Source organism: Typopeltis vanoorti, chromosome 8, assembly GCF_054136105.1.
Source record: "Typopeltis vanoorti isolate ZY-2024b chromosome 8, IOZ_Tvanoo_1.0, whole genome shotgun sequence".
In the NCBI taxonomy this organism is placed as follows: domain Eukaryota; kingdom Metazoa; phylum Arthropoda; class Arachnida; order Uropygi; family Thelyphonidae; genus Typopeltis; species Typopeltis vanoorti.
The window spans coordinates 25,355,429-25,370,342 of NC_143556.1; the positions used below are offsets into that span (position 1 = coordinate 25,355,429).

The following is a 14,914-nucleotide window of genomic DNA, read 5'->3' on the forward strand; positions in this document are numbered from 1 at the left end:
GAAGATGAAGTTTTACTAAACCCGGTAGAGGAATTTAGATGTCACTTTTTCAACATTGTGATTGATACTGTTATTGTACAAATAGATAGATTTAAAAATATACCCAATGTTATTTCTTATTTTAAATTAATTACTGATATAAAAACATTAGAAAAAAAATGAACAAGGAAACTGCTCAAGGGATTTTGTAAAATACTATAGTAAAGATGTAAATGCCTTGCCTATTTTAATCCAGAAAATTGATTTGTTACGAGAATTGATCTTGGACCAAAAAAATGTAAATAACGCGCAAAGACATATTGCAATATATATTAAATAATAGTTATAATGAACTATTTCCAAATCTGCTAACTGTATTGAAAATTTTATTTACGTTACCAGTTACTATAGCAAGTGCAGAGTATTCTTTTAGCAAATTAAAATTGATAAAGAATTATCTTCGGTCAAGTATGTGCAAAGAATGCTTAAATGCACTTGCTATATTAAGCATCGAAAAGGAAATTGCCAAAAATTGTAATTTTTCGGAAATGATTAATGACATAGCAAAATAAAAAAAAAAAAAAAATGCATATTTAAATAAATACATATTAAGCAGTATACGTGTTAGTAAAACTAGGCCCCTAAATAGTAAACCTATTTATTTTTTTATGTGCTTAAATTAATTTTTTTTTATTACTTCAAACAATAATTAATTGTAAATAGTTTTTGTGTGCTAGTTGGTGAGCCAGGTTACTTTTGTTGGCGTTAAATATTTATTTATTTTAATTATTTAATACTTTTGTTTTGTGTTCAGTAAATGTTATGTTAACCTGTTATATTTCGAATATGTTTTTTTTGTTTTCATGTGCCAAAATAAATCATTTGCAGGTAAGAGGTTTTACAATGTATGGTGTGTATGGTGGGATGGTCCGAATATACTGAATAAGGACTCGTGGACCGACAGGGCCATAAGGGGCAATCATCTTGATTGTAAGGGAAGCGGCACTCCCATGGAACCCCTAGCTGGATCTATCCTCTCCTTCTACTACTTTGAAGAAGACCCACTTATTTTAATCTTTCCTATAAGGCCTTATCAGCCTGCTCTTCTTATTTTATGACCCCTATGCTATTATAGTACTCGAGGGCCATGAGGTCTTTTCATTTCTGGCCTTACAACTATGCCTTCTCTATAAATCTTACTATAATTCCTGTATAATCTACTCTTCCCCCCCCCTTCAATATACCCTATTCCTCCTATGGGTTCAAATTCAGAAGAAGGCTAGTTCAGAAGCCTTAAGGTAGCAGCCCTACCACTGAACTATTCCATCATCAGGCTAGTCCCCTGACATGGAGAGCATAACCATACTTGTAAGCTGACAGAAAAAGATAATCGGATTGAATCTATAGGAAACAACTCTGGAATGGAAAAGGTAAAACAAAAATGGATACAACAAAATATATTATACATAGCAAACTGGAATGTAAGAGGAATAGCATATAAAGAAATAGAATTAGACCAATTATTAAATGAAAGAATTTTAAAATAGCAGATCACTGAAACAAAAAAGAAATTGAAAGGAACTATGAGAACTGAAAATTTTTATGTGATATACAATGGAGTCAACAGAGACCAAAGAGCACAAGCAGGAGTCATGATTTGGATTCATAACTCCCTTTCATAACAGTTAAAACATTATAAATTATGGAATGAAAGAATAATAGAACTAGAATAAAAACAGATAGAGGCTATTTAACAATAATTGGTTTATATGCCCCAGAAGAAGGAAGAGAACAGGATAATAATGGTTTTTATAATCAGCTACAAAACATATGTAATAACATAAATAAAAATGATTACATAATTTCAGCAGGAGACTTAAATGCAAGAATTGGAAACACAAAAATTAATAATAATATAGGAATACATGGAGATCATACGCTAAACAGGAATGGTAAAAAATTGATTGACTTTGTAGTTTATAATAACCTAAAAATAATGAATTCCTTCTATAAACATAAAGACATACATAAATATACTTGGGCAGCAAGAGGATGGAAATCAATATTAGATTACTTTATACTAAATGAAAAGACATCAAAATTTTCACTAGATGTTAGAGTTCACAGAGGATATGAAATAACCAGTGACCACTTGTTAAAATAAAATTAAGATTACCACCTAAATGGCTACAAGTAACAAGAACAGAAAGAAAAATTGAAACATTTGTTTATAAAACTAGACTATTGAATGACACATATAAAAATAATACTAAATGCAGCAGCAAATGAAAGCTTAGGAAAGACCAAAAAATTCAATAGAAGGGAAAAACTGAAGATCTGTGATGATACAATCAAAGAAATAATCAAAAAGAAAAAAGCAGCCTATCACAAATGGTTAAGCAGATGTTAGAAGATGAAATAGAATATAAAAGAATAAGAGCCATAGCTAAAAGAGAAGTCAGAAAATGACATAGAGAATCATGGAACAAATTTGTTTCTAATTTAGAACATGATTTATATAAAATGAGACCCAATGTATATAAAATTTTGAAACACTTAAATGCAGATACCAAAGAAAATATAAAATTAAACACTGAATTGAAATTAGAAGAATTTCTAAATTACTACACAGAATTGTGGACAGACAAATATTTTAAAAAAGACAGTTGGCAAACAATTAAGGAAAATGAAAAGGAAATAACTAAAGAAGAATTAGAAATCAGCCTGAAAGAAACAAGAAATGGAAAATCACCTGGAGAAGATAAACTAGGTTCAGAACTATATAAATATGCAGGAACTAGATTCAAAGAAAGACTTATTATTTTTAAATAAAATTTATTCAACTGGTATCCCCCCAATAGAATGAAAAAAAGCAATTGTGATTCCTATCTTTAAAAAAGGTATTAGAGATGACCCTAAAAACTATAGAGGTATCAGTATACTAAATTCCTGTTACAAAATATATAGCAGAATCTTAAATAGCAAACTAATGAAATATTCTGAAAACTTTATTTTAGAAATACAGAATGGATTTAGAAAAGGACGATCATGTATTGACCTGGCATTTTGCCTAAAATTAATAATAGAGAAAAGAAGAGAATACAATTTAGAAACAAATATTGCATTTATTGACTTTGAAAAAGCATTTGACAAAGTTAAAAGAAACATATTATTTAACATATTAAAAGAAAGACAAATACCAAATAATATCCTAAAAGCTATCACAAGTATATATGAAAATAATCAAATACAAATCAGATTAAATCACGAGCTATCATATACGAATGAGATAAACTAAGGGGTCTGACAGGGATGTCCCCTCACAGCAACTCTTTTTAATATCTACTTAAATGAAATAACAATAAAATGGAATAAAAATTTACATCAAGGAATTAAACTTTCTTCTGCAGTAAACTTAAACACACTCCTCTTTGCCGACGACCAAATAATAATTACAAGTTTTGAAGATAAACTACAGAAAGCTATTTTAGATCTAAATGAGATAACCAAAGATTATAGTATGATAATATCAACAAAAAAATCAAAAACTATGGCCTTTAAAGGATAAGATCCAGCAAGAACAAAAATAGTAATAGATAACAAGATCTTAGAACAGGTGAATTCATTTAATTACCTAGGATGTATGATCACATATGAAAATGAAAAAATATAAACGTAAAAATTGCAAAATATTTAAAAATAACAGGTGTAATTAACTCTATATTTAAACCAAACCTAGTTCAAAAACAAACCAGACTAAAAGTATACAATACATTAGCCCTACCAGTCTTAATGTATGGAAGCGAAATCTGGACAATAAAACAAAAAAGACAAAGATTAACAACAGCAGAAATGAAGTTTATGAGAAAAACTGCAAAGTATACCCTATTTGATCACAAAAGAAACGAAGAAATTATGAAAGAATTAAACCAAGAACCAGTAATATAAAAAATTAAAAAATATAAACATAAATGGATACAACACTTTCAAAGAATGAAAACAGAAAGATTACTAAAACAAGCCTTAAAGTACAAGCCATTAGGAAAAAGAAAACCAGGACGTCCTCTTAAACGATTCAATGATGACTTCTAAAGCCGGAACAGGCCATGCTAGGCCTAAATCCTTGATATGCATGATGATGATGACCATAGGTAATCCAGAATCTTGAATCAGCTAACGCCTTTTTATTCCCATATACGGGGAATAGGCAAGGCCATTTAGCTTTATCTAACTTTAGGAGACTGAGTGGGCAGTTCAATCTCCACTGGTACCAATCAGAGATAGATGGCCCGAGGCTATCACTAATTAAGCAGTAGACAGTGAAGAGAGACGGCTCAAATGTGCCACCATCTCGTGGTCCCTAACCCTAACACAATATATTTAATGTCTGAAATAATGTGGGTTCTACGGTTGATTTTCTTGAATTTACGGGACGAAAAACCCAAGTTTCCAGGAGGAAAAACCCGCTTGCCTATGCCAGAGATCGACTAACTCGGGAACCAGTTGAAAAAAGGCTTAGAAAAATTTCCTCTAGTCGGCGACTAGACTCGAAACCAAGTCTTCCTTCATGCGGCCAAGCGCTGTGGTGTGCAAACGCCACATCTAATATAACAATTGTCATGTTAAATTAGGATATCATCTTTACTGTAATAAAACTGTCTATATGAAAGAATGGTTCTCTGATGTTTTCTTAAATAGAATATAGCTTTGATGTGGCTATTTTATTTTATTTTCACTGGATGTCAGGCTGACCGTTGATCAAATCATTATCTCCAGCATACTGTGTGAAATGTAATATAGCTTGTCTCTCTCTCTATATATATATATGTGTGCACACTCCAGATGATGATCTTAATATGAAGGACGTCAGGAAATTAAAATAATTATTTCTAACACAGTTGTAGAAACCATAATTTGTCTAAAATGAATGCTGATCACTATGTAACACTAAAGGAAAGGTAAGCGAACAAAGTTTGCGGCTGAAGTAACTCCAGGACTAGGCAACTCATATATAGAAGCTAATGACTTCACTTGCCTTAGTATCCCATAATGCAAAGCACACATCCTTACAGATATGTATAATGCTATGCATTATGGGAAGGGTCGCCTTTTGGCTACTTGTATATGGAAATATGACTTCTGCAGTGACTCTTCATGGAAAGAGTCACTGCAGAGGCAAGTGATGTGAAAGTCATTAGTTTCTATATATAAGTTGCCTAGTCTTGAAGTTACTTCAGGCACAAACTTTGTTTGCTTACATGTGGATAAAGGATTAAACCAAGAATATAATCTCTTAGCATCTTTAATTTATAGTATAAACAAGTGGAAAAACTTCCAACATGTGATCTCCTGCTAGCTATCCAGCTTAAGCACCTGAACTTAACATGAAGAATATAACTCATCAATTAAAATTTTACATACCTAATGGGCTAATGTCACTGGCAAAACTCCAGACAGTATTTCATGAAGAATTGAGGTTACTTGTTCATGAAACGTTTCAGAAGTATGTGGAAATTTATTATATTGACTGAATGCTCTGATATATAAGCAAAAAGTGGTGCATACAATGTTCAATCATTTTCTGTATTTCTTAGATGCTCTAGTGGAAAGTTTTCTTTGCTTTGTTACAAAGCAGATTATACTGAACAAAAATTATATTTTTGTTTTAATCTCCTACGGAAGCATGAGCAAACAAACTTTGCTGTCGAAGCATCTTTACAACTAGGCTAACTATATATGTGGAAACATATGTCATCAAATTTCTTTGCCTGAAATACTAAGACAAATAGATGTGAAGTCATCTACTTACATATACAAGTAGGTTACTTTTTAAGTGGCTTCCACCCACAAAAGGTTTTCTAAACTGATAGTACAACTGTACCATGATTTGGCTAAGAATATTTTTCTGGATTTCTTAATTTTATATATTTATAAAATATCTATTTTCTATAAAATTTATAAAATATTCTGTTTTGCTTAATTTTATATATTTATAAAACATGAAGTATCATCACAACTATATGTAGATATATATAGTTGTGATGATACTTCATGTGCAAACTTAGGTAAAAGATTGGATATCCTAGTAATTTGGCTATTTAGGGTATATCCATGTAATTACTGCTAAAAATTTTTATTAATAAAACTTAATTTTTAACAATTAACAGTTTTTAATTGATTTATTATTTTCATTTCAAGTACATATTAATAGCAGAGATGGTTATTAAATTTTTTTCCTCCCCCAGCTCATATTTTTGCCAGGTATTTTTCACATGTATCATAGCTGCACACGACATAAGACCTCTCCTTTGTTGTGCCCTATTCTTGAGATAATGGCAATCTGTCTAGGCGGCTGCTGCTTTTCTATACACTAACCTACTACCATACTTCTTCCCACTTTCCCCTTCCAAATTTTCTTTAAATATTGGTGCATTACCTTTTTTTTGGCTCCCCCCCCCCCATACACATACCTTCAGTCCCATTTATCTCCTTTCTTTAATCAAAGAACTATACTCAACATTCCTTCACAGGAATGTTGAGTATAGTTCTTTGGTATTTCATTAGGAAAAATTATGGTATTTATAAAATATTATAAAATATTCCATTTTATGAAATACATTATGGTATTTCATTAGGAAAAATAAAACTTACATGTGTGAATATCTGCATGCCACTTGGATAATTTACTAGTGAACAGACAGAAAACTTATAAGAGCAATTTTAAGTCTCATAACTATCATTAAATTATTTTGATATGATATAAAGAAAGCACTTACCAAACAGATATTGATTATATTATAGCAAAATAATTTAACGATAGTTATGAGCCTTAAAATTGCTCTTATCATAAGTTTTCTGTCTGTTCACTAGTAAACTATCCAAGTAGCATGCAGATATTCACACATATAAGTTTTATTTTTTCTAATGAAATACCATAATTTAGCTTCAGAATTTTTGCTGTTATGTCTCTGACCTCATAAAGTTTCCTAATTCCAGCCAAGAAGAAAGGTTGTCAGTCACCTGTATTGCTTCTGAAATATGCTGTGTTTTGTAGATTGGCCAGTACTTGGCTAGTCATTCTTCTAATAGTCCATGAGCTCTTAACCTCATGACTCAAAGTATGAACTACCAACGAGCGACTTAAAAGCACAATTGAGTCCCAATGCATAATCTCATTATTTTTGTATACCTCTGTGAGGCTCTAGACAGCTGTATGAACATAATTCATGATAAGAAAATATTTTGCTTAATAGAAGTTTATAATGTGTCATGGACAGTTCTGATAATTGAAGAGTCGATTAAATAAAGTACAATTACATTGTGTCCTACCATGAGGACACATGGTAGGACATTGACTTCAAAACGTGGATTGTTGTTTTGAAGGTCATATAAATGATATATTACTGTAATTTTAATAATCTAAATCTAAATATTCATTAAAAAAAATAACTTACTGTTCTCATTTCAGACAATGGATATTTCCAAAGAAGTACCACCACTAGCCATTGATGCTGTTCTTGTAAAAACTAGAGACCTTCCTAATGTACAAATTCCAGTTCAAGGCTATGATTTTAACAAGGGTGTTCACTACCATGCATTGTTAGAGTCTTTTAGAACATCAGGATTCCAGGCCACAAACTTTGGTCTTGCCATTGAAGAAATCAACAGAATGGTAATTAAATAGTAATTATACATACAATAAAATCTGCTTAAGACATTTTTCAAGAAATCACATCTTTTATCATTTACACATCTGTTATGTGATTAACTTCTTAGTTAAGTTCTCTTGAAAGATATTCCACTCCATTTTAACAAAAATAGTAGAGTGGCTGAAGTATCACAGTGATTTATTACATTAATGTAATTAATTTAATTACATTAAGAATGTGATGATACAATAATTAAGTAAATTTAATTATTGCATCATCACATTTCATGATTAATAGTGGCATCTAGAATGAACTTTTAATAAATGTTGGTGTAATTACTGTTCTCCTTAGTTTCTCTTGATGTATATCAAGAGAGATTACTTGAAATCATCAGGGGTCATGCAAATTTAAATGTCGCACTTTCATTGTTTATATTTCACTCTGGTGATAAATTTTCACAAACAATGAAAGTGTGACATCAGGACCTTAAACAAGTGTTGGTGTAATTACTGTTCTATCCTTAGTTTCTCTTGATGTGTATCAAGAGAAACCTTTTGAAATCATCAGGGTCATTCAAGTTTAGTGTTTATGTTTATATTTTATTCTGGTGATAAATTTTCACAAACAATGAAAGTGTGACATCAGGCCCAGATTTACATGCATAACCTAGAGAAGCTATAATAACATAGGGTGCCTCGCATTACAAGGGGGCTTCTACCTCACTGTAGATACTTACTTAATCCTCTTCACTCCACCTGGGAGCATAGGTCTTCCACCACTATTTTCCACTGGACTCTGTTTTTTGCTTCTGCTTTTATTTGGTTCCAGTTTTTATTAATATTTGTTATTTCTTTTAGTATTGTTCTTTTCCATGTTTCTCTTGGCCTTCCTCGTCTTCTTTTACCCTGTGGGTTTCAATCTAGAGCCTGTTTTACTATTATTTTATCTTCTTCCTCAACACATGCCCCAACCATCGCCATTTCCTTTCACGTATCCATTGCAACATGGGTTTCTGGTTTGTTCTCTGCCATAGTTCTTCATTTGATATTTGTTTTGGCCAATATATTCCCAGTATCATTCTTAAACACTTCTTTAGGAAGACCTGAGCACTGTTAACTATCTTTTTATTTAACATCCAAGTTTCTGATCCTTACATTAGTATTGCCTTTACATTTGAGTTAAATATTCTCATTTTAGTTTTTATAGACAAATTCTTGTTTTTCCAAATATTTCTAAGTTGGTTGAAAGTTGAATAAGTCAGCTGTTTCCTGTTTCCTTCTATTTATATCTTCAGTAGTTCCTCCTTTTATTGATTCTGTTGAACCAAGGTATATGAGATGTTCTACTTCTTTAAGCGGTATTTCTTCTATTGTTATTTGTTTATTTTGTTTTGCATTTATTTTCATCAACATTGTTTTATTTTTATTTATCCTAAGACCAACTCTTTTGGCTGTTTCTACAAGTGTTGTTGTTTTTTGTTTTATGCTTGTGTGAAAGTAAGCAGATATCATCTGCAAAATCTAGATCGTGGAGTTATTTTTGAAGTAACCATTGTAATCCTGTATTTCCATGAGATACTTTTCTCATCACCCAGTCTACGACAATTAAAAACATAGTAGGGGAGAGTATACAACCTTGCCTTACTTCTGTCTTTGTTTTAAATGGTTCTGAGAGGGTATTTCCATGTATTACTTTAATTTCAAAATCTTCATACATTTGTTTAATTATTCTTATTATTTTTTCTGGGAGTCCATAATTTCTAAGCAATTTCCATAGGGAAGATTTGTTTATACTGTTGAAAGCTTGTTCAAAATAAGTTTGCCTTCCATTCCAATGATTGTTCGACCAAGAATACCAACATTGCCTGCTGGGGGGCACCATCAGGACTTTTAGGAAAAAGAATAGCTTCCTGCTTCATCCTCATTTACTGTGTGTTGTGCTTGCGTGCACGTGTCTTGTTTTTTTAAGTTCCTGTGAAAATGGCAATGTGACGTTGCCGAAATATTGGAAGAGTATTAAAATTTATTTTAACGTATATTCTATTGTACGTTGTAATTTCCTTAAGCTATTTAGTAAGAATGTATAACCAACTTCTAAGCCTTTCCACAAGAATCATCATGCTTAGTCTCATCATCACCCACCCAACAAGCTTGGTCATTTCTACTTTGGGAATCCATGTGCATACTGTCATCAGCAATGAAGAAGAGATCACTAAAGAATTAAAGTTGCTTTTATCAAGTTTTTAGAATAGGCTATTGTAAATAAACTATTTCTGACTTCCTGTTTAATCCACCTGCATGCCATATTGAAGGTAATCATGATGCGAAAGGTTTTATTTCTCTTTCTTATATCAGCTTCATTTCAACCAAGTTGGCAAAAGTTCTCAAGAAATATAAGATCCATACTTCAATCATTCCCATAATTAAACTTTGATCTTGGTAAGACCAAAACACCACAACTTAAAGTATCCAAATGTATACTATGTTGGGGTGGCTGGAATTCCTCATATTACAGGCAAATAGAAATCAGTTGAGTTTCATATAGAAGTGCATGTTAGAGATATCATATGTGATAGAACCAGAACCCTTGCTTTATCCTGTCAAGTACTTAATTCTGCTGATATCAGTGACAACCAATTCACTACACACCTAGTGAACTGGGATAAATCAGAAATCATATATAGATGCAATGATGAGCTTGAAAGAAAAATTTTGGCTTCAACTGAAATTGTTCTCAACTCTGTCTGTGTCAAAGCTGCAAACTGTCTGATTGTTACCCCTCTACTATTCAGCTATGGCATATGTGAAACACATCGTTCGCATGCTTAACACTGCAATTAGATCAAAAATTCATATGCTAGGCAATCTGGTTTTAAGTTAATATTATGGCGAGTAATGTTTTTATGTATCATTGATTTTTTTCACTTCTATGTTGTGCATCACATGAAGTCTTCTAGAAAGATGAAACTATTGGTGCCTTTTTGGTAGTAAATAGTTTTTTCTATTTTTATTATCTTTTAGCTTTATAGTCATACGTTTTAAAAAAATTTATATATATACACACATATATATAAGGTGGTCTGAAAGAAATACCCTTTTATATTTTTGTTTAGTTTACAAATTCTTGATAATTTTTCTTATAAATTTTTAAGTTCCTTTATTAAAGAAACCAAAATATGTCGTTATCTAATGTTTAATATAACATTTGCTAATCTTTATTTATGTTGCTACCACCACAAAAGGTTATTTGCAAACTTATAGTAGATTTTTACTGTGGATGGGATAAGGATATATATGTGTGACACCTCCAGGGAATTCAATGACTCATCGAGGGAGGACACTCTACAACTCTCTGCCTTCACCACTCAATTTACCAACCAACCACAATCATCATCTACCTAATGCCATCTACTGCCCAGCACCACCACCACTAGTATTTTCACAGACAATTACAAACATCCATGCCCATGGCTGGATTCGAATCCACAGCCTTTTGACTGGAGAGCGGATACGCTAACCACTCGGCCAACCAGGCCGGCAAAAATATTATTATTACATGACACCTCCAGGGAATCCAAAGACTCATCGAGGGAGGGCACCTACTCTACAACTCTTTGTCTCCACTACTCAATCTACCAACTACAATGACCTCAACTGCATCGAAGCCACAGGTATTTTCACAGACAATCACAAACATCCATGCCCACGGCAGGATTTGAACTCGCAGTCTTTTGGCTGGAGAGCAGATATGCTAACCACTCGGCCAACCAGGCCAGCCTTTAAAATGTTTCAAGTATAAAAAGAAAAAAAAAAAAACATTATTTTTCCAACCACCCTGTATATATATTTTTTTTATTGAGTGCCTCCAACTCTGGATGGGCTAAGAATTTTATTCTATTTTTGCTAATTTTCTATTTTTTCTATATTTTATGTTATTTTTACATTTTATATTTAGTTCTTTTTGTTGCTTAGCAGCAGAGTTTTTGGATTATTTTTACATAATACAAAAACCCTGCTGTAAGTGCCAAACATGGAACTTTTTCAAGCTACTTCAGGATCTACCACTACAGAGTCATCCAAGCCACTTGACTTGGATGATGCTGTCACCTGTCACTACAATGCCTACAGAGTAACTTTCACCACCTCCACGAGAAACCAGCCATTAGATCAGCATTGAATTCTAGAATGAATATGACCCTGCCAGAAACCATCAGAAACAGTATATTTGTCCCACTTGCGATATGGCCCAGTACTACTCCAGCAGGCCTGGGTATGCATTGGTGAGCAAAACGTTTCATCACCCCTTTGAATGCTTCTGCAACTTTGAATCCTTCTATCACATCCACTTGTTCAGGTTAATCTGAACAAATATGGTTGCATTAATTTTCCAAAAATTTGGGAGACTTATCTTAAGATTGAGTCCCACATAGCTGTAATACTTCTTTTTTACAATGTTAGAGGGGGCTAAATTAGGACTTTAGATCTTTTGTCTGTTACAATTTGAACTATTTCACTTATTGTCGCATATACGTGCTGTGTTGTGCTCTGAAGATGCTGATTTGAAGTTCAGCAAAATATAAACAAGTTAATAAGCATCTTTTTTTATAAAATAGTTCATTTAGTGTTGTTAATACTGTTAAAAATAAGTTATGAGTATGTAGTACTGTTTCAGTGCGAAGTTAGAAAATAAATAACTCTCCAATAAGTGGGGCAATTGTTTCATGCTGGGTGATAAAATTCATTTTTCACCTGAAGACAATTACAGACATCCATGGCCATAGCTGAAATTGGACCTGCAGCATGTTCGTTCGAGACGAGATATGCTAACTTCTCTGTCAGCCAGAATAACGTGTGTTATCCTTGAAAGATTAGTTCACTTGTAATTGGTGGTTCACTATATACTACTGAAAATTTATATTACTAAAAATATGAAAATTATAAGGAAAATAGTATTTAATGCTTTGATTAGTATCAAACTAATTTTGGTTGATAACATAATAATTTTAATTCCCATATATTTAACATACATGAGATTAAAAATTTTGGGTTTTAAATTTTGATTAATCAGGCATCTTTCACTGCATTATTTATTTATTTGGCAGATCGAATGTCGAAGTCAAGAGATGCCTCTAGACAAAGAGGATGTAATTGAAACAGATCCATTCATTAAAAGAAAAACAAATTGTACTATTTTTCTTGGATACACATCTAATATGGCTTCATGTGGAGTTAGAGATAGCATCAGATTTCTTGTTGAGCATAAAATGGTAACATAATTCTCTAATTAAGAAAAAAAAAAAAAAAAATATATATATATATATATGTATATACACATGTAACTCTCATTGTACGTTTCATTAATTGCATTTTTGCATATACGTAGTTTCATTTAAGTACATTAGAACTACTGCTGTTTCTTATCCAAGCTCGTGGAAGTTTCTGCACATGCTACCCAGTTTCCTACTGTGCCCAACAGCTGATGTTTCTATTTCTTTGGTATTGGTCTGTATAGTATTGTCTTTATCTGTAAATAAGTTCTGTGCCTTGAGCAATGAACATCTTCTTACTATGGAAAAGCCCATCCATAAGGAATCTGAGTCAAGCTCTATGGCAGTTGAGCCTGTAAAAGCTCTTGCAGCAAAAGTCATATCTCAAGCTCGAATGTTGTTAAGGCAGTGCCATGGCTCTCTTCGAAGAACATGATCTGATACTTGAGGATTCTAAAGTGAAAACAGAGATTCAAAACATCTTTAAATGGTTCTAGGATGTCTGACATCATATGATGAAACTCTCAGTCAGGTTACCATTAAGAGATTCTTGAAAAAGCAGCCTTCAACTTCACCATGCCAGCTAAGGATGTGATTAAAATGTGGTTACAATATATTAATCTTGAAAATAAATAACTACTTTAATAGTTGCTTGTTTTATATGTATTGAATATTTTATTTACTACTCTTATGCCTTAATGTGTATGAAAAATTGGTTCATTTTCAATTAAATTAATTTTGAAAGATCAGAATCCTGGTCATTTGCAAACTCAAGTTCTATTATCCTATATTATAAGCCTCCCAATTTATGCATTTTCAATATATGTGGCAATTCTTGAGATGTGGTATGGTCAGTGATACCCCCCCCCCACTCGTATAACAATAATTACCTGCATGCTTGCATGCGCACACACACTATTTGGAAAGAAGTCAATGGACACCTCCATGGGCAAGGTGCATCATGCCTTGTAACAAGTTACGTGTTTGTAGTCAGTATAAATTGAAGGAATATAATGCTCCCAAGTCAGTACAATTGTGTCTGGATGAAATGGCTGTGAGAAAGGAACTGACAGAGTTTGAAAGAGGCATTTTGATAGGATTCCATGTTGTAGGCCTATCTGTTTGACATTATTATTGATATATTATTGATATATTGATATATTGAGCCATCCCAGGTGAACAGGAATGGAATGGAATGGAAATGCAGAAAGTCAACTGCAAGTGCTTCCCATAGCGGATGATCCAACACACTCACCAAACCTGACCATAGGGTGCTATGAAGGATAATATGTAAAAACTGCCATTCGTCAGTTGACATGATGTTGAATGTGGAGTTTTGGGCATTGACTAGAACATGAATTTGCACAGAAATATGTAGAACTGAGACTGCAATATGCAAGTCCCACATTACCTGAACAAACATGTAGCATCTTCGGTGGTACAGTGAGCATGTACAGTGGAATGTGGAAGCTCAGAAAGCTGTGTTATGTAGTGACGAATCACGCTATGCCCTCCACCGTGCAAATGAGATAGATGTGTATGGCAGATGTCTGGTGAACATTTCTTACCAGAGTACATAACCCCAACTATGAAATTCAGAGGTAGTGGTATGATGGTGTGATCCTGTTTTTTCTGGTTTAGCCTCAGACCTGAGTTTGTGGTGCCATGCACATTGAACTCCGAGAGGTATCTACTGGACATTGCACTGCTTCCTATTTTGTGGCATTTCTATGAACTGACCATTGTCTCTTTCAGCAAGACAATGCGCTATGTCATAAGGCTGCTGCTGTAATTATTTGAATTGTGAACAAGAACTTTCCACTCTTGATTGGCCTCCACGGAGCCCTGATCTTAACCCTATTGGACATCTTTGGATGAACTGGAGCATTAGGTGAGGTCAAGAGATGTCCATCCCACAGTAGTCCAGGACCTCATTACATACCTACAGGAAGAATGGTCCAAAATTCCCATTGATAGCTATTCTATGCTTGTGGAAAGTATGCCCAACAGGATTGCTGCA

The 14,914-nt window shown here is 32.9% G+C and overlaps 1 protein-coding gene across 2 annotated transcripts in view; it reads left to right on the forward strand.

The window, feature by feature from the left end:
• The window catches only part of Dhps (Deoxyhypusine synthase), a 110,353-nt gene that overhangs the window by 11,997 nt on the left and 83,442 nt on the right, over positions 1-14,914 (forward strand). The window contains exons 2-3 of one of the 2 annotated variants that reach the window (XM_090396563.1): positions 7,448-7,651; positions 12,730-12,894. In XM_090396563.1, coding sequence (XP_090252689.1) covers positions 7,448-7,651; positions 12,730-12,894 — 369 coding nt within the window. The remainder of the gene's footprint in view (positions 1-7,447; positions 7,652-12,729; positions 12,895-14,914) is intronic. The other variant, XM_090396564.1, reaches the window with a different exon arrangement.